Source organism: Anser cygnoides, chromosome 7, assembly GCF_040182565.1.
Source record: "Anser cygnoides isolate HZ-2024a breed goose chromosome 7, Taihu_goose_T2T_genome, whole genome shotgun sequence".
NCBI classification, from domain to species: domain Eukaryota; kingdom Metazoa; phylum Chordata; class Aves; order Anseriformes; family Anatidae; genus Anser; species Anser cygnoides.
In genome coordinates, this window is record NC_089879.1 from 21,774,945 (window position 1) to 21,794,377 (window position 19,433).

Genomic DNA, 19,433 nt, shown 5'->3' on the forward strand with positions numbered 1-19,433 from the left:
GCAGATAATGACAGGACAAGGGGGAATGGTTTTAAACTAAAAGAGGGGAGATTTAGATTAGAGGTTGGGAGGAAATTCTTCCCTCAGAGGGTGGTGAGGCACTGGCACAGGTTGCCCGGAGAGGTTGTGGATGCCCCATCCCTGGAGGTGTTTTAGGCCAGGTTAGATGAGCAACCTGATCTAGTGGGTGGCGTCTCTGCCTATGGCAGGGGGTTGGAACCAGGTGGACTTTGAGGTCCCTTTCAACCCAAGCCATTCTATGACTATGACTCTATGATTCTGTGATTCTATGATATGCTCTGTTCAAGTGTCTGTGCCAGCAAACTTGAAGCTGGGATGTGGCCATCCCAGTTTGAGATGGCTGCACCCTTGAGTTTGCTATCTGGTGCTGGAGAACAGTATCTTAATATTTACTCGTATAAACACAGCCCCTGCATGTTAAAACAGCAGCCAGACCCCTGCCATGTTTTCTACAGTAGTAAAGAGTCCAGACCCAGGCAGCCTTGATGCTGCTTGAGAAGCGAGCACACCAGTAGCAGTGGGAATGGACCTTGATGCAGACCAGTGGTGTCTAGGCTTTAAATTCAGTGGCAGTTGTTGCAAGGACTTCTCAATGTGAATGAATGTATTCTCAGATGTGCATCCCACAGGAAAACACTATGCCAGCATTGTTGGACGCCTGCCCCTGGCAGGCATGGCATGACTCAGGAGCCCCTATGTTACGGCTCCAAACGCAGAGGTTTGATTTATGGCTGTGGTTCCTAGAGTCTCACCTTGGCACAGCAGGAAGTATCAGTTTCCAGAGAAAAAACGTGCTGGCGTAGTATGCGATGGAGCTTTCCCAGTTACAAGTTTTGAGCAGCAGAATTAGTCATGACAGCAAGGTCAGTCATGCCAGTATTTTTCTTTGATGCGTGTCAGTTGTTGTCACACGGAGGTGCCTGTGGCATGGGCAAGATATGCAGTCACACCAGGCTCCAGCTGGAAGCTCCAGGGTGGGGGTCTCCAGGCCAACTTGCTCACAGCATGGCCACCCTTGCAGCCCCAGCTGGTTGCTCAAGGTGCTGGCAAGTTGCAGCAGTACCCAAGGATGGAGTCCCCCTGGAGGACCATGTTAGTTACCCAGCATGGGACTTCAGAATCATAGAATCATTTAGGTTGGAAAAGACCTCTAAGATCATCAAGTCCAACTGTTAACCTAGCACTGTCAAGTCTACCACTAACCCCTGTCCCTAAGCACCATATCTACATGTCTTTTGAATATCTCCAGGGATGGTGACTCAACTGCTTCCCTGAGCAGCCTCCTTTTCTCCAGGTGTGATGGTTTTACCTTGCTAGGCAGCTAAACTCCACCACAACTGCTCTCTCACTCCCCCTCCTCAGAAAAGGAGGGGAAGAAGAAAAGGAAAGAAACAACTCACAGGTTGAGATAAGGATAATTTAATTAAGGGAAAAATAATTATTAAGAGAACATTATTATTATTAATTAAATAATTTAACTAAAGGGAAAGTGGAAACAGGAAAAAAAAGGAAAAAGGAAAAAGCAAAGGCCATCTGGAAGCACAGAGGAAAGAAATTACTCTCTACTTCCCACCAACAAGCAATGCTTGACCGCGTCCTTGAAGCAGGGCCTCAACGCACGTAGCCGTTGTTCGGGAGTACAGACGTTTTCACGAGAGCCCTGATCACGACGATAGGGCTGATCCCTGATGCATTCCATACGTGGTCTGCTGCCTGTCAGAAGTGCACCAGTGGATATACCCATCAGCTGCTAATTTCATCATACAACACATTCATCATGTCAGGCTTGGCTAAATTTCACATCAAATTAAGCACCTTGATTGGTGTTCTTTTGCTTCTCGATATTGACTCTATACAAGCCGATAGGGTTTGTAGTTGCATATATGAGTATGAGACCTCCATGATGTTGTCCTTGCCTCTGCTATTCCAGCTCTCAGATGCTTTGGCCATCCATGTTGTAGTACAAAGAGAGATGTGGTACCTAAATCCACGATTGGTCAAACTGATGTGTTCTTCTTCGGCATGAAATAAAAGGGTATTTGAATGCACAGTGGGGCTAAAACTACTCTGGGCAGTGTTTTATGGAGATTAGAAAATTGAGGCAAAAAGCATATCTTACTGTAATTAGAAGATAGGAGAGTTAATTACATGAAGAAATGGATTCATAATTGCTCTGAAATTTTCTTAACTACCTTAAAATGCTTTCAGCTGAAGTAACTGGACTTCGCTTTGAACCCTTTGTGAGGTCTTCTCCTTTCTGAGAGTTTCTCAGGTTGTCCCCACTGATAGATACTGTGTTAAATATATATATGTATTTAGGATAAATTCTTCACTTGTTTTCAATCACTAATATGCTAATAGTCTGGATATTTCACTATAATCCAAGAATATAGTGCTAAAGTGCTATGCTGTAGAGATTTTTTCATCCATTTGAATTGCAACATAGAAATTGCAGGGTGACTATTTTTTCCAGAAATTCAAGAGTTCCTATGTTCTGTTCAGCCTGGAAAAGAGGAGGCTGAGGGGAGACCTCATCGTGGTCTACAGCTTCCTCACGAGGGGGAGTGGAGGGGAAGGTGCTGATTTATTCTCCGTAGTCACCAGTGACAGGACCCGCGGGAATGGTGTCAAGCTGAGGCAGGGGAGGTTTAGGCTAGACATCAGGAAGAGGTTCTTCACTGAGAGGGTGGTCACACACTGGAACAGGCTCCCCAGTGAAGTAGTCACTGCACCAAGCCTGTCTGAATTTAAGAAGATATTGGACTGTGCACTTAGTCACATGGTCTAAAGTTTTGTGCAGACCTGTGTGGTGCCAGGAGTTGGACTCGATGATCCTTATGGGTCCCTTCCAACTCGGGATATTCTATGATTCTATGATTTTTTTTGATATGTGAAATCGTACAATCATTCACTTTATGTACTAGGGGCAAACTGTGACCTCTTACTCCCACGAAGAAATATTTATTCACCTTTTGAGGAAAGACTTGAGAAAAAGTCACCTATCATCAAAGTTTCTAATCAGAGGTGACTAGTGGAGAGATTCCACCAACCAACCAACCAACCGCCAACAGACGGGGGAGGGTTGCACGTGAAGGGGCTACGTTACATAATGTGCCATTAAAACTTCATGAAGAGGTGTCCCAGAAAAAGTATTGCAAAACACTAGGCTTAGTATTAGATTCTTTGTTTTAGCAGCCTGGACATTTTCAGGAAGGAGTAAGCTTAACCACAGGATTCATACATTTAACATTCTGAGAGAAAAGGAATTGTCTGATTTGTGTTTTTTTTGATTTGTTTTGTTTTTTCCACAGTAATTAATGAAAGGCAAAAGCAACAACTGGAAGCTACGAGCTACTCCTCCCGCTACGCTCTGGGACTTTTTTATGAAGCTGGTGTGTGTATTGATGTCCCCTGGGCTGCAAAGTACATCACCGATAATCCCTGCATACGCTTCATCTCCATTGATAATAAGAAACGCAATATAGGTCAGTGCTCCCATTATTTCCCTTAAAGACAGTGACAATAGAGGGTGTAGATCATGAAAAATGCTGTTTAATTGAGTGTTGCTATTCTGAACAGAGCAAGTATTTAACTCCAAGCTGCAGTGGATAGCAATTAATGTCACATTTGGCCTGTAATAAAATACACAATGAAAAGGGGAAGGTCCTCAGAAAATCACCACCCAGCACATGGTTTACGTTACTGCATTTATGAAACCAGTGTCAGGGGATTCAAAACATCAAAATGTTGCTATTCCAAGAAAGAACTGGAGTTCCTTTGTTTAAACATTGATTCACACACATGCCAATTTATCTCCCGTCATCCATTACTTTACAACTCCTGTTCTTTCCACTAAGCATGTTTGGAAGTAGTAACAAGTTATATAATTGAGGCTGTTCGCTCTAATTCACAGTTAGCTAGTTTGCTTTTATAATGACGGAAAATCCTTGAAATGGCTGAATGTTGTACAGCTGCTCGGTAAAGCTTGGAGAACATCCCACAACTCAGACACTTCTCATCTGTTTCTGGAAGATGGCAGTGAAATAGCTATATGTTTTATTTATTAAACGTATTTCATATACTAAACAGTCTGGTAAGTGTGTTGGCATAGAGTATCTCAGGAATATCTGCTAGCATTTGAGTTTAATCAAGTAAGGTAGGAACTTAAAATTCTTCCCAATTCTATTACTTGCTCACATTGTGATGATTACCAAGTTTAGCCACATCAGTGAAGTGGGGGTGAAAATCTCTCCACCTTTGGAGTGACGTAAGAAGTACTGTGATGCACTGCCACAGACTAAGGAAAGATTTCCATAATCTTATGCTGCTTAATACAAGGGATAGTTTTTACACATTATGAAATTCACTCTGCTAAAGCATGTTTCAAGTAAGACCTAGGAAACTTCTGTTTCTAGTCTTCCTTGTTCAGTCAGGATTCACTGTAGTTCATAAACACCAGTGGTGTTAGTACCTGTTGGCAGGGCACTGCAAACCTTGCCTGTCACCCTTATATCCAAACATGCGCACTGTTTCAGGCGTTGGGTACACATGATGAGAGCAATCTCTTCTCCCAGTCAGAGCAGGACCATGCCAACACAACGTCAGAGCAGCTGCACCTCGTCTAGCTGAGTTTTTTTTTTAAAAAGCAGTATGCAGATACCCCACATCTCTGGGCACCTTTCCCAGGGCTGCACCTCCACTGGGGAAAGAGGTGTTTCTTCATCTGCAGTCTAAACTTCCCAAGGGCCAGCCTGTGGATATTGCAGCTTGTGTCGATTGCCCCTGCCAGTCAGAATTGCAGTGATTCACGTTGGAAGGATCCACTGGAGATTGTCTGGTCCTACCTCCCCTCAAGGTTTGAAGTTAGATCCAACTGCAAGGTTAGATTATGTTGCTCAAGGCCCTGGCCTTTGAATAGCTTCAGGGATGGAGATGTAGTGAGGCTGCAGTACTACTACTGCAGAGGCACGCTGATGACTTCTGAACCATGTGGACAACAAGTCCTTGTCTGCAGAGCTGCTTTCTGTTCCCTTAGTCTCAGCATATAGTGTTGCATGGGCCAGCCCCCTTTCAGTTGCAGGGCTTCACATTTTCCTTTGTTAAACTTCATGCTCCACTGTAGGGTCCCTCCACTGGATGCAGTCCTTCCTGAACTGTTCCAGTACGGGCCTGTACCACAGGGTGCAACCCTTCAGCACAGGACTGCTCCAGCATAGGTCCCCCATGGGATGCAGCTCTGGCCACAAACCTGCTCCACTGTGGGCTCCCTCACAGGCTGCAGCGTGGAGATCTGCTCTGCCATGGGACCCGTGGGCTGCAGGGGGACAGCCTGCTCCACCAGAGGCCTCTCCACAGGCCACAGGGGAACTGCTGCTCTCGTGCTTGGAGCATCTCCTGCCATCTTTTTGCACTGACCTTGGTGTCTGCAGGGCTGTTTCTCTCACATTTTCTCACTCGTCCCTCCCAGCATTGTGCTATTGCACAATGTTTTTAAGCCTTTAATCTGCTCTCCCAGAGGCACAACCAACGTCGCTCAGTGGCACAGCTCTGGCCAGTGATGGGTCCATTTTGAAGATGGGTGGAGCTGGTTCTTCTCTAACATGGAGATCTCCTTGTCTATTCTCACAAAGGCCACCCCTGCAGCCCTCCTGCTACCAAACCCTCCCCACGTAAACCCAATGCAGCTGCTCTTAGATCCCTTGCTCCCGCAGCCTCCCCCAACCAGGTCCAACAAGCCCAGCTCCCTTCATCAAATCTCCTTCTAGGCTGCATGCTCCAGCCCTTGGGAGCTCTTCACGTTTTGTTTTTTTTTCAGTGCTCCACATCCTCATCCACTGCAGGGGATAGGGAATATTTGGACACAGCACTGCAGGTACATCTCTGTGGGTGCCAAGTAGAGAGGGTTGATGAATAATTGAGATCTGCTGGCTGTGCTTCTCATGATGTGATTCGCCATCGTTGGTGGCTTAAATACAATGGTGGATCCACCATAACTTGTAGAAGAATCTTTTCAGAATGGTTTGTTGCATGGGGCTGTCTTTTGACAGACACAGGACCTTGTGCTCCTCCGCGTTGTGGTGATAGTGTGGTTCAAATCAGCTCTTCCAGATGTGCCCCTCTTTGCAGATGGGTGCCAGTAGCTCCTGAAGTGCCTCCAGAAACAGCAGTTTATGCTGGGAGCAAAGTTGTTGCAGAGATGAATAAACTCACCACTGTGAAAGCCTGCTTTTATTGTTTCTACAAAGAATTTAGCCTATTGGTCTGAAAAGACGGAAAATGAAGAAATGTCTGAAGTGGCCAAAACAAAGATGCATCCATTCTGATATGCTTCTTCCTGCAAGGGCCAATAGTGAACACATAAAAAAGAGAGTAAGAAAAGCCAGATGCAAAGTGATTTTTTCTCTGGCATTGTCTCCGTGTTACTGACAATGTGCAGCTGGAGATTTTCTTACATCTAAGATAATATCTCCACTGTTGTGTTTAATGGGAAGTACCTGATGGTTAATAACACTTACAGGTATTGTACATCCCAGCTACCTGATTCAGAAGAGGAGGACACAGCCCAAGGGAGAAAATCACCCATCCTTTCCTCACCTGATCAATTCTGTGGGTTCAAAGCACCAGCACTGAGAGCAATGAATATGTAATTGTAATTAAATTATCAAATAGCTATCTGCAGTATCTTTGATGGTTCCAAAGGAAATTAAACCAGAGTATTTGGGACATATCACTAGCAACTACCTAGAAACTACTAGAACATCAGTGTTGACACATACCTTTCTCACTGAGATTTCCCTCGTATCATGGGAGAGATCTGTTTATACAAGTGAATTTTTCCAAGAAGAGCAAATTGGAACAAACTGGGGCCAGCAACTGAAGATGATTTCTCTCCCGTAAGGCCCTCCTCCTTGTGATATATAAACAGTCAACCAGACGCCTTGACTGTACTGTCTTTCTTAGTGAACTTGCTTTTTGCAGATCTGAACTTTGTTCCAGGAAAAGTAGTACTAGGGTGAGAGAGCAGTGCATGTTAGCTGGAGCAGTATTTGTGGCTGTGAGCGTTTCAGCTGAGCACAGGAGGATTGGAAAGCATGCCTGTATCATGCTCAGTAAGGATATGCTGAGATACAGAAATGCAGCAATCAAGAGAAGAAGCAAGAGCGGTCACCAAATGATTCACTTTTCTTCAAACATATGCACGGCTCTGCTCTTAATGGAAATACACAGACTCAGGCACTCAAACACTATTAGACAACTTGGGCAAGGGGTGCTGAACATGAAATTTACTTATTCGTATGGAGTGCTTCAGCCAGACAACTTGAATGTAAAGTTCCTTAAGGTCTGTTTTAGCACATACACAAGTATTTTGCATCTTTTTTTTTTTCTTTCCATGCTTCTGACTGACCTCCAGAACATTTCAATAAGAGGAACAGCAACAACTTTTTTCACTCACTGTTTTTTCAGTGCCATTGCTGATCTTTTAGCACAATGTTCCACTCACTCGTCATTACCCCATTCCTCCATTCTTCAACCTTGATTCATCTGAGGAAGATGATGGTAACAATGAAAGTGTCAGTGTTAGCAAGAGAAATCAGAAATGCTCAGACTAAGATTTACATTGGAGTTCAGTGTCCTGGGTGAAGCAGCTGAGCTTTTTTGGGACAGTGATCCTTCCTAAAGAGCCAGCACCTTAATGCATGAATGTCCCTGTATATTCAGTGGTGTGTATTTCTTATGTGCCTGCCTGCATCCCTCCCTCCATTGCTTCAGTCTTAAGATGAAAATTAGCTTTGCTGCACATCCGATGTGACTGCAGTGCTTATCAAGAGTACATCCTCAGCATACAGGGTAGTGTGGCACATCCTCAGCAAGATCAGTTTGTTACCAGAGGTGGTGAGTTTCAAATGGCTGGGCAGAGTAGCAGGTCTGTAATTCTCCAGAAATACAAGCCCTTCCCCTGCCTTTCTTCCCTGCAGCACAGAGAGCACCAGGGCTGGCTTTGCAGGATGGCTGCGCCTGTCTTTCAGAGGTGGCTGCAGTTTGAGTGCTGCCATCAGTTGGCTTTGTCGTGACCCTGACTAGTTCCTTACTGATAGCTGTGGGTGACATCTGTTTTCTTCCCAGTTTATGCAGAGGAATCAGTAACAAAGCTGTTTCTCTGATGCTGCCATTACCAGTGTAATTTGGAGCATTATAAGCCATTACCAGGCCTCTGAGAAGGAAGGCTTTTTGTATCAGCTGAGGATCTCAGCAGCTGATCGTAAAACTGTGTCTCCATCCACAGATGTAATGTGCTCAAAAGTTGCGTAAGGAAGAGCCTACAAGAAGTGTATGTTGAATTCCCTGTGCAGTATGTATGAATATTAAATATGTGTGATTGGCTGCTTTAAACACTCCATCAATATTTATAACTGGTCGGGGGGACGGTGGGAATTCTTCAGTATAAATTATTTCAAGCCTCATTTCTGTAATACTGCAGTCTTTGCATCTCTTTACATTTGAAGGACTAAAGATAGATGACACACAAAAATGGAAGCAGTTCCTTTACTTCTTTTGCATAAGGATTGTGAGGTCATATAATTTAGAGAGAAGATTTATTTTATAGGTTTTCAGGATCAGTGTAATTCCTGAGTATCCTTTTTAAATTTAAAATAAAGATTCCTTTATCTTCTCAGTACCAAAATATGAGTTTGGTAGAGTTAAAGAGTTATTTAGGTTTTTACCCTCATTACATGGCCAATTGCTTTGTAATCCCCTGCCTACCCTGCTTGTTTTTAGAAAACTAATCAGAAACGATCTGTAAGTCTAATGAAATGCTGAATTTCTGAATATAATATATGCTGTTCTTTACAGGAAGTCTTCCAAACTGTGCCTTGCGAATTACAGCAGATTCTACTCCATGGAGAATAAGTGGCCATACAAACCATGAAAAGTGCTAAGGATAACTCAGGAATCTCTCTCTTTTGCAAAACAACAGTGTGACATTTTGAAAGGAAATCTCCATCTCTCTTGCTTATTTTCTAGGTGTGCTGAAATTATTCACTATTCTTTTTTCATTTTGGTTCTAGTTTTATGAGGCTTGCGTGTAGACTTCTCTTCCGTCAGAGAAACTCATCCTGCTGGTCCCTCCCAGCGAGCAGGGATACCACTCCGGCCTGTCTGGAGGAGCCCAGCTTGTCTGCTGCTCTCTGCACTGACCAACAATATTTCCATGCACTTTTTCACAGCCTAGCTTTTAGGGTTTGTTTGACAGGGCAGTGATAAAACCCTTTCCCTTCCCCTCATGTTATATAGAATCAGAATGGATTTTGGATAGCAAAGCACATCCCCCCAGGCAAATTAAAAATTCCTTAGGGGCAGGAAGCAAACAAGTTTTGTTTTTTATTGATATCTGTTCTGACTAGGTTTTGCGTCACTGGGCAGGAACATGAGAAAAATACTTGACACTGTTCCTCTAGGAAGGAAGAAAGCATTCCTGTGGAAGACGTGTGCCTATCGCATCCATACACAGATCTCTTCTGCAGACTAGGTTGTAAACCGACATGTGTAGATCCCCTAGGAAGGAGCAATGTGCTGTTCATGCCAGTGCTGGAAGAGTTCCCAGCCATTCAGCTGAGCCCTGGAACTGTAGCAATACAGTATGACTTTGAAGCTGGCCATGTTTTCAGCAAGAGGTTGGGCTAGAGACCTCCAGAGGTCCCTCCCTACCTAAATCCTGTGGTTCTGAGGCAGACAGTGTTCTGGTGATTATTTACTGAACATACCGATACATTAACTGGGATGCAAGTCCAACCAACTGCAGCACATGCTGCCTCACGCTCTCAAGTGTGCTTTGGTCCCAGGCTAGCCCAACCACTTCTAGGCATGAGGCTGGTCAGCCTCTCGGAGCGCCCCGTCCTTGGCACCTTGCTGGATACTGAGAGCGGCTGCGTCCATTATGGTTCAGAGTTTCTTGCTTCAAAGTCTTTTAGCTCAGTAGCTGTGAGACATGCTCCCTGATGGCCTGCAGACATGATTTTCACTCCTGGAATTTTGTTGTTTGGACAAATGCAGTTGGCTCCTGCTTTCTTAGGAGATGGCAAGAGAAGTGGTATCTGCTGCTCTCCGTCTGTGCCAAGTCTCCACTGCTGGTCTCAAGGGCAGACAGATGCTTCTCAAGTTACCTCCTACCATTAAAATAGTCCCAGGAGCACTGTGCTCTGCCCTCTTCCTGAAACCTTGAAATCTGTGTTACCCACTGAATCCTCCCCTACGGTGGTTGCTTATTGACCCATCACACTCCCAGAACAATGTACATAGCTGTGCTGACCATTTGCCAAGTGGATCCTACAACTTTCAGGCTGTGAGAATGTTCTCTAAGCTAAAGAAACATTCAGCTTCAGGCCTCTGTTGATCCAAGGGATCACAGCTAATTGCACTGTATCTCTAAAATGTCTTTTGAATTTAGGGACTCTGAGCCCTGACTTAGGCATGGATTCACTAAGTACACAGCACAGAAGTAGCTTTTGTATTTTGCAAGGGAGAAGATTTTGGTGGACAACATAATCCACACTGGGTTTTCTCTGAGAAGTTGTGTGGCTTTGTTTTATTGGGATGTTTATGTTTTGTTTTGTTTTTTGTTTTGTTTTGTTTTGTTTTTCTCAGCAATCTTTTAATCTGTGTCCCTTTTAATCTTAAACCCCTTCCTTCCCTGACACTGATGGTAAGGAGGATATGGCCACTGCAGGAGCTGACTTGATGCCCTTAATATCACGTGAATGTTTCCCAGGGCAGAACAAGGTCTAGGTGGGAGGACTTGGCACCACAGGCTATTCGTATTGTCACCATCCTGCAGTACAGAGTGAGTGCAGGGGCTTGGCCCACAAGTCTTTTATCCTATCATAATAGTGACAGCTATGCTTCTAGCCTGAGCAGCTTTGCTGAGCAGCTTCACCCAGGATACTGTGCTCTTCCATCTTATCGTTCTGCATTAACTGTGTTATTCAAATCTAGAAGCCACCTTTCTAACCCCAGATGTTCTTGACCCACAAGCCACAAGCACTGTACTGGGGGAATGGCACTGGGCTCTGTTTTCTGTCCTCTTCTCCAGAGCATCTTTTATTAGCCCCAATGTTTTTCTGGATGATTATACTCCTAGCAGGCTTAATACTGCATAAATTCTCTCTGTCAGCAGTCGGTTCTTCTTTTTCTTTCCATAGCCGTTGTTTTCTCCAGCTGGGAATTGATGAAGAGTGTGGAGACAGTCCAAAAATATCAAGAAGCTGATGGCCTTCCTCTCCTGCTTGCTAGCCAAACAAATACCCGTCCCCTCATCTCCAGGTTGTGGAGGAACACCAGCTTCCCTCAGAGAGTTCAAAACGGACAGACTGCTAGTGCTTAATTCACTGTTACAACTGGCTGAAATGCAGTGGATGATGAGCTTTAATTTCTTTCACGCTTCCTGTCCTTGACACCCCTTCCAGATAGCTGATACGTCCTCTACCTGTGGCAGTTTGTACTTCACACTGCTACATGTTGGTGCCCTTCCTCATCTGGTTTCAGAGATTTCACAATCCCACCAGGCTCAGCAGTCTTCTACTCCCCTGGTTGCTTAGGGCCATGTTGAGGTGAGTCAGGGCTGTCCCTCAGGATGGAGACCCCATGCTGCCTGAGGCCAGGGAAGTCCCACTCACACGGGGAAGTGCTGCTTCCTCATGTCCTGTTGGGATTTTCTCTTGTTGCAGTTGTGCCCATTGGCTCATGTCCTTTTGCTTTGGACTTCTAAAGAAAGTCTGTCTCTGTCTTCTCTGTAACCTTCCCTTTAGGATGTGGAAGATGTAGATAGATCCTCACTTTTCAATTCCTCACTTATTTTTTCATCTCCTTTCTTTTCTTTTCAATTCATCCCTTCTCCTTTTCCATAGATATGGTTTCAGACTTGCTAAGAGGAGAAAATACTGCTAGTCAGGCTGATAGTGCAGCTGTATTTTGGTCACAAGTGCTTCAGTGTCTCCCCTAATGTCTTTGACTTCTGGGGGACTGGTGGAGCTTCATATTTTGACTTTGAGACAAAAAAAAGAGAACTGTTCTTCATTCCTACTACTCTGTTCAGCCCTGCAGGCTGCTCAGAATGACTGCAGGTAGGCTGTGATGGCAGCCAAAACGTGGTGGCCAGGATATCCCAAGGAGGAAGGTTTTGTTAAATCTGGATCCCACATCAGAGGCTGGCTCTGCCCCTCTCCTCATCCCCATGAGCCAGCAGCTTCAGAATCTGCAAGTTCCACACAGCCCCAGCATTGCTGCGGGGCCAGGCAGGGACGTAGTCACTTCTGTGACAATTTCACTGTCACAGACAGGACGCTGGCTGGATAGGGCAATATGCCAAAGATCACACAGTGCTTTTCTGTTTACATGGAAGCATGAAAGTGTTTATCCTTATGTTCTTCACTTTTCATCTCTTGGTGTTGGTCCTGTGTGATGCAGCAGAGCAAAAGAAATTCACGCGGAAAAGAAGAAAACCAACACCAAAACAAAGAAAACCTGCAGTATTTGCGCTCCATCTTCCACATGCCATAGGGAAGAGGAGAGTCTGAACTTGGGGCACAAGTCGCTGCAGCTGCACGAGATGTTGCCAGCACTTCCCTCCCTGACTGCGACCTCAGGGGGGTCTGTGCAAATAAAGTCCCTTTCCTCCTGCTGTGAGCGAGTGGAGGCAGGCCAGAGTGGCTGGGGCAGGCGCACACCCCGTTGGGCTGACCGTGCAGCAGACGAAGGAGCACCAGGCACAAGCTTGCTGCAGCTGAGTTTTTGGTGGGATCCCTCAGCAACTCCGGATGGCGAGGACTCTGCCAACACTGGCTGAGCGGCTGCTTGCTAGTTAAGTAGGCATAAGCTCCAGCCAACTCCGCTGTCTCACTCTCGCTCTGATCTACCCAGTGTCTTATGCCTTCCACCACATCAACTGATCGGATTAATTGCTTTGCAGCTGGGATGAGAGGGGGGAGAACTGGGAGCAGATGAAAGCTTTTATGCTGCTTCCATTTGCCTTCAGATCATTACCCCTCACTTTGCTGAGAGTTCTCTGGCTTGCTACATCTCGCATGCTACTTCATCATCTGCTAGCATGGCCATAGACTGCTCGCATCTTGCCACAAATAAAGAAAATTAAAATCTCATGGAAAAGTCCTGCCAGAAACCTTGGTTTTTTAGCTAGCTGTTGCAGCCTGATCTAAACACACTGGGAGGAAAGTGCCAGTTTTACTCCTGCGACAGATGAACAGTCATTCATACCTGATGTGAGAGCTCTAAGGTATCAACACTGAGATACCCCCATTGCTTTCAGGGAAAAATCTATTTTAAACTTTTCTGTTGGCCAGCATTTTTGTAGGAAAAAAAAAAAAGAAAAAAAGGAAAGAAAGAAAAGAAAAGGGCTTGAGGCTAAACTTGATCCCTGCAGTCTGCGTATTTCAATACTGGAAGGCTGTGACTCAGTGGCCTCTGGAAGCTCTCCAAGCTATGAGTAGCTTGAAGGAGGAATTAAAAACTCAGCGAACTGCCTGTTCTCCTGAAACTTGTTTTGTACATGCTATGGAAGAGATGAGAGATTTGGAAGAAGCAGGCCCTGTCCAAGAATCATTGGCTACAACAAGTCACAGCAAGCAATGAATATTTATGTTATTAAAATGCTTAGACATCTTTTAATGAGCCTTTTTACCAAGTTTGCGTGGAAGAATTTGCCAAATACCATGTGCACTCTAATAAATCCCAAGGTACCCCATAGGCTTCCCCACTTGGTCTTCTGTCCCTGACAGTCTCTGCGTAGAAATGTCAGATTTAGAATACCTGTTCTCCATCTGAAAATGAGAAGGACAGACTGAGTAGCATTCCCGTGGATTTTCCAGACATTTGGAAAAGCTGATGTGAACAGAAGTATGTCCTGTTCTAGCCTACGAAATCAGGCTTGGGGGCGGCAGGAGGAATCTCTGGAAGACGAGCCTAAGGCTGGATGTTAGACTCAGGCAATCAGTTCATCAGAGCTTGGGGAAGAAGATGCTTTCTTCGGTTGAGTCTCTGCTTCTAGGCAAGGGTAGACCTTGTTTCACTATACAGTCTCAGTCCCCAGATCTGCTCTGCCTCATCCCAAATCCATTTCCTGTGGAGATCATGGGCCTTTTCACCCCCAATGGCTAAGACTTATTTAAGTTATTTTTTCTATTAAAATAGGAAACAAACTAAAAGTCTCTGGACGCTTCAGGAAACCACCCAGGAAAAGAGATGTTGTACTTGCTGAAAGTAGAGCCTGTAAGCCGAATTGAGGAAGTGATCTGCTCTTACAAGTGCCTCACTTGGAAAAAGAGAATGTTAAGAAAAGGCAGCACCATGGCTTGGTGCTTTCAGGTGTGGCCTCACAGTGCGTTCCTGACCACAACCAGGAAACAGCTCCCTACCCATTTTTCCACATTTTCCCACTTCTCAAGAGTAAGCGTTGGCTGAGCTGGCCCACCCAAGAAAGAGACTTAATGAAGGGATCCTTCCAGTTGAAGCGAAAGCCATCACTTTCATTCATGCTGTGATGCTGGGACTTGGTCCTGCTGTGCCTCAGTAGTGTAATCTGAAATGATCAGCCCAAAGTTTTCCAGAGAAGGAAATTTATGTTGCTTTTAAAAGCTGGAATATGCTGTCTTCTTGAAGGAGGAGGCCTCTATATCCTCACTGACAAATTAAACATAAAGATTTTGATCAAGCCTGATATGCAATGGCCAGAACTGGTTGGAAAGTGTTCAACTGCCTCTTCCAATGTGGATTCTTTGGTCAGAAAATGCTCGTTTGCTGAAACAAATATATTTTCTAAGAATATATGGTAGTTCAAACAAAGGTTTAGCTGGAAAAGGCTTTCTGCTTTCCAAAGGAGGGTGTTTCTGGTTAATGGGGTGAGAGGGAATCACTTAATTTAACTACCAGCTTTGTGAATTCAGTCCCTCAGCTGAAATACAGCAGAATCCAGGTCATGCCCTTGCTCCTCCAAATGCATCTGGCTCATTCAAAGTGGAACAGTCCCAGCAGGAAGGACTAACACAAGGATCTGCTGGGTCTTCATAGTGCCTTGGCACAGGGAAATCACCGAGCCTTAAAATCCCATATTATAGGGAAATTCTCTTATTGGCTGTCCTCATGCCCTTGTGTTATTTTTATTCGATTTTATTGGTGGAAAGATAGATGATTGACATGTTTTTAAATATCAAGGAGTTTCGACTAGAGGAAGCCACATGCAGTCATGGCCATGACTGACATCATGTTCCCACTCTGCTCACGGTGCAGGAGGTATCTGTCTGGATCTTATAAAGGACATCCATGAAAAAGGGAAGATACAGGGACTGTAGCATGAATGAGCAAGTCTGCAAGGTGACAAGCCAACACTCTGGTGTGGACAGAAGTAGCTCGCTACAGAGAACCCATAAACTACCTACCCCAGCGATAAAGAAGCTATTGCTAATCCCAGCTATCTCCAGGTCTGCTGGGATTAGCAATAGCACTTGAACTGCCTTTGCTTCTTCCCCCTGTGCTGCAGCTAGGCGTATTATTAAGGGAGAAATTACTTTCTTTGACTTTTGCTCACTTGCACATATTTGCCCGAGGAGAGAAGTTGTGTTGAAGCTTTAATGCTCCCCAAAACTTGCATGTAGACATGCTTGCTTGTAGACCACATGCTGATGTCCTGGAAGTTGCTAGAGCAACAAAACTAAAATTGGGTTCATGTGGGCAGGCCAAGAGGAAGCACTGTTTTATCAAGCCAACCTGCCCTGGCTTCTGTTTCCCCTCTCCCCATCCCTGAAAGTAAAGTATTAGCTTTATTGTAGCCTTTCAACTATGTAAATTGTGTTGCATGGCTAATATGCAACCAATTATGGAGTGAGCAGATGTTTTTCACAATAATGCAACAAACACTTCTTTTTTTTTGTCCTTTGCCTTAAGGATCATTTTCATCTCCTGATGATTCCATGTGCACGACTCTAGTATATCTGTCTTGTAGAGATTGTCCCATTAAAGGTGTCTAAGATAATTTCTTCATTGTTGTTCATGAATGGTTGCTTCCTCTGTGTCCTGGTAACTGCAGATCTATCTAACTGCTGTTTACAAGATACTTTCTGTGCGACTTGATTGTGCTGAGTGGCAAAAGAGATGATGCTGGCATTTGCCCCATGTAATGCCTTGGTCTCCTGCAGCATTGTTGTCCTCACCTGCTGGCCCTGATTGCTCCCATGACCTGCAGCAGACCCAAGAGGAGCAAGGCATGGGGCAAGAGCAGAGCACACAGGGGAATGGGTCATGCACAAGTGGTGGGACTGTACCAACAGGCTTTCAGTTGTTTATGCATTGGCTCCATCACAAAGCTTAATTGCAGGCAGGTTGGAAGTCTCCTGGTGAAAATTGAGTTGTGCGGCTGCTGCTGGCTGGTAGGGAGTAGAGCAGGAAAGTGGGCAGCGACATGGCAGCACTCGGAGCATGGCGCACCTTCTCCTGCCCATTTGCACCCTTTTAAAGGAAATGTTTAAAAAATCAAAATTCTGAGATAAAATTTCAAATTGTCATTTGCGAGTTTCATTTTCATCTCAAAACAAAACAAAACAAAAACAAAACATCATCCAGTGCCTTAATTTGTTGCTGAGCTTCAAGCCCAGTTTACAGCAGGAGTCCGGTGGCACTTTGTTTGCCAGACTGGTTTGAAGCCAGGCCAGGATTCGGCCAGCTTGCCAGCTGGATCTCCCGAGTTCTTGGCAGCCACTTCATGGTATTTGCAAGGGCATACAGTCATGCTGACTCTCTGTCCTATTGTCACTGTCTCTTCCTTGCCACCCTGATGTCTTTTAAGCCTTTATGCCAATGTCAGACCTATGGGGGAAAGGAAGAGTTTGCTTCCAGTGTATTCACTGCATACACTGCTTCCTCCAGCTGCTAGCTGTGGGGTGTGGGAATACCTTGGGGTTCCTCTAGGAACATACAGGATTACTGCAATGAGGAAACCACTGCAAATTCTTCAAAAAGCCTGGACTTCTTAGTTGTACTTCTCGTGAACAACTTGTGGTGTTATTCCTTGTGTTTTTGCAGCTGGAAGAACAGGGTGGTGCTGAAGATTCTTAGTGACTTCTAGGCTAGAGGCACAATGGGCAGTACCAAGGGAAGGCGAATATTAATGAGTAATCTTTCAAAAGTATCTCTCTTCTTTATTCCAGAGTCTCCTGAAATTGGACCTTCAGTTGTAGTTCACACAACTGTGACATTTGGGAGTGAGCACCTGGATTCAGACCCTGCAGAGGTACAGCAGTTAATTCTCAGCCACCTGGAAAGCATTGTGCCATCCCTGCCCAAACCAGCTAGTGTCAAGTGTCAGAAATGGAGATACTCACAGGTAACCCATGGGCAAACAAGCAGCTGGGAGGGTGCCACCTGGGTAATGCCGTAGTACAGACTTAGAGGGCATCACAAGAAACAGGAGATCCTACAGTCCGGTGGTTTTCATCCTCAGGGAGCAAGAAGAAAGGATATAGTCATTCGATATCCTTATTGCATTCCTCCACGTAGCCTTGAGCAGCATTCAAGGCTGGCCAGGTACAGCCAGACCATTTCTAGTAATCTTTTCACATAGTGGACCTGGCTTAGTGGTAAGTTATGCAACACTCCTGATAAATAGGAATGGGAGCAGTGCACAGGAAGGAAGTAAATCCCACATGCTTCACTGGGATTTTTGTTGGTATTTAAAAATATGACTAAGTCTGTCTCTTCTGCATCCGAAAATATGTGATATTATTAGCAAAATTCCCACCCTACCACAGAGTAGCAGAAGTTCTTGTGTTTGGACATACTCCAAATTTGTTATTATTTTATTTGGCCCAGTTCAATTTAACAGTATGCTATACAATAAGTATTCTAAAGTAAACTACCTAAGGGTAATAATAGCAAAATGTTTATATTTTACAGACTTCTCTTAAAAATCCAAGGAAATTGTTGGCAATTTCCTCAAGTATTGGAGTATATCTACATGTTTACCCAAAGCCTCTTAAGTTAAATTACACTGGTGAAATTGAATGTGGAAGTTGATGCAAAATATTTACATAAAGCAGTTCCCTAAAAATTTTTCATTTTATGAAGTCTGGAAAAGTTACTCTAGATGACTGCTGTGAAGTCTGCTCATAGCCCTTGATCTCCGTCCAATCTAAGAACCTGGTCTCGTTAGCACAAAGTTTATTTTTCTGTGAGTTAGGTATTGGTAGTTTGCAAATCACTTCTCAGTACATAGTATTTGTTATCAGTTGACGTATAAAGATGATCTTAATGTATAATTTCATGTTTTAGATTCCTCATATTAAAATGATATTTCATCAAAGACCTATGCTTCCTGAATCATAGCAAATTAATTTCTTTCCTTATGGTCAGAGAACATTTATTATAAATTTATACCTATTGCTTCATCTTTTAGAGGTAGTTGGAACAGGAATGAACTCTTATTTTCCACAATTGCTTCAAATTTATCATCTTTCTAAATCACTACGTATGCATCCTGGTTCCCCTATTTAAAAATTAGATTCAGACATCATATTACTGGACAATTATCTGTTATTTTCTCAAAGACCAAAACACTGTACAACTTACAGTTCTTCCCACTTTCTTCTGCCATTGTTGCCTACTATACTATGCTGCTACTAATCAAAATCACCTATTTCAGCATCTGCTTGTGTTTTATGTCTGTGTCACAGGAAGAATTATCACCAATCTTTAACTCAGTGGATGAATGTGGACATATCTTAAGTTGCAAATAAGTTAGCATAGGTCAGATCAGTTATCTCAACAAGAGATCTCTATCGCCAGGTGGGGACCCTATAAAATAATCCCTGCCTAAATTAAATATCTGAGACAGAGCTCCCTTTTTCTCTTAAAGCTATCTGTACTTTCAATTATAATAAGATGTTTCCACGGAAGCAAAGGGAACTGATGAGTGCATCTTTCCCCTGACTCTTTCAGACTGGATTTATCCTGCTTGTTAATTAAATCCATCTGTAGCATCCTTCACATCACCAAACACAATCCTGGGATTAAAGCACAGACACTACAATTATCCATGGCAGATGAGGGATTAGGACTTCCAAACATCTACTGACACTACTTAGCAGCACAGCTGCAATTCTGTATCCCCTGCTTTAATTGCAATAAGACACTATTAGCATTCAGAGCCAGCAGCTTTCCAGCCACCATGTTCCTTTGACAGAGTCACTTTATATGTATAAGTGAGGTTGGCAGAGCACTGAATCACAGAAATTGGACCTCTTTAGAGAAGACCTCCAAAAGGATCTCTTCAGGTCTCTAGTCCAACCTTTTGCTCAAAGCAGAACTGTTGTCAACACTGGATCAAGCTCCACCGTGGCTTCGTCCAGCTGAGC

At 44.2% G+C, this 19,433-nt stretch overlaps 1 protein-coding gene across 7 annotated transcripts in view; it reads left to right on the top strand.

The window, feature by feature from the left end:
* The window catches only part of RNLS (renalase, FAD dependent amine oxidase), a 105,166-nt gene that overhangs the window by 57,988 nt on the left and 27,745 nt on the right, over positions 1-19,433 (top strand). For 6 of the 7 annotated variants that reach the window (XM_067000336.1, XM_067000337.1, XM_067000338.1 and 3 more), the window contains exons 5-6: positions 3,333-3,506; positions 17,232-17,407. In XM_067000336.1, the coding sequence (XP_066856437.1) occupies positions 3,333-3,506; positions 17,232-17,407 (350 nt within the window). The remainder of the gene's footprint in view (positions 1-3,332; positions 3,507-17,231; positions 17,408-19,433) is intronic. The other variant, XM_067000342.1, reaches the window with a different exon arrangement.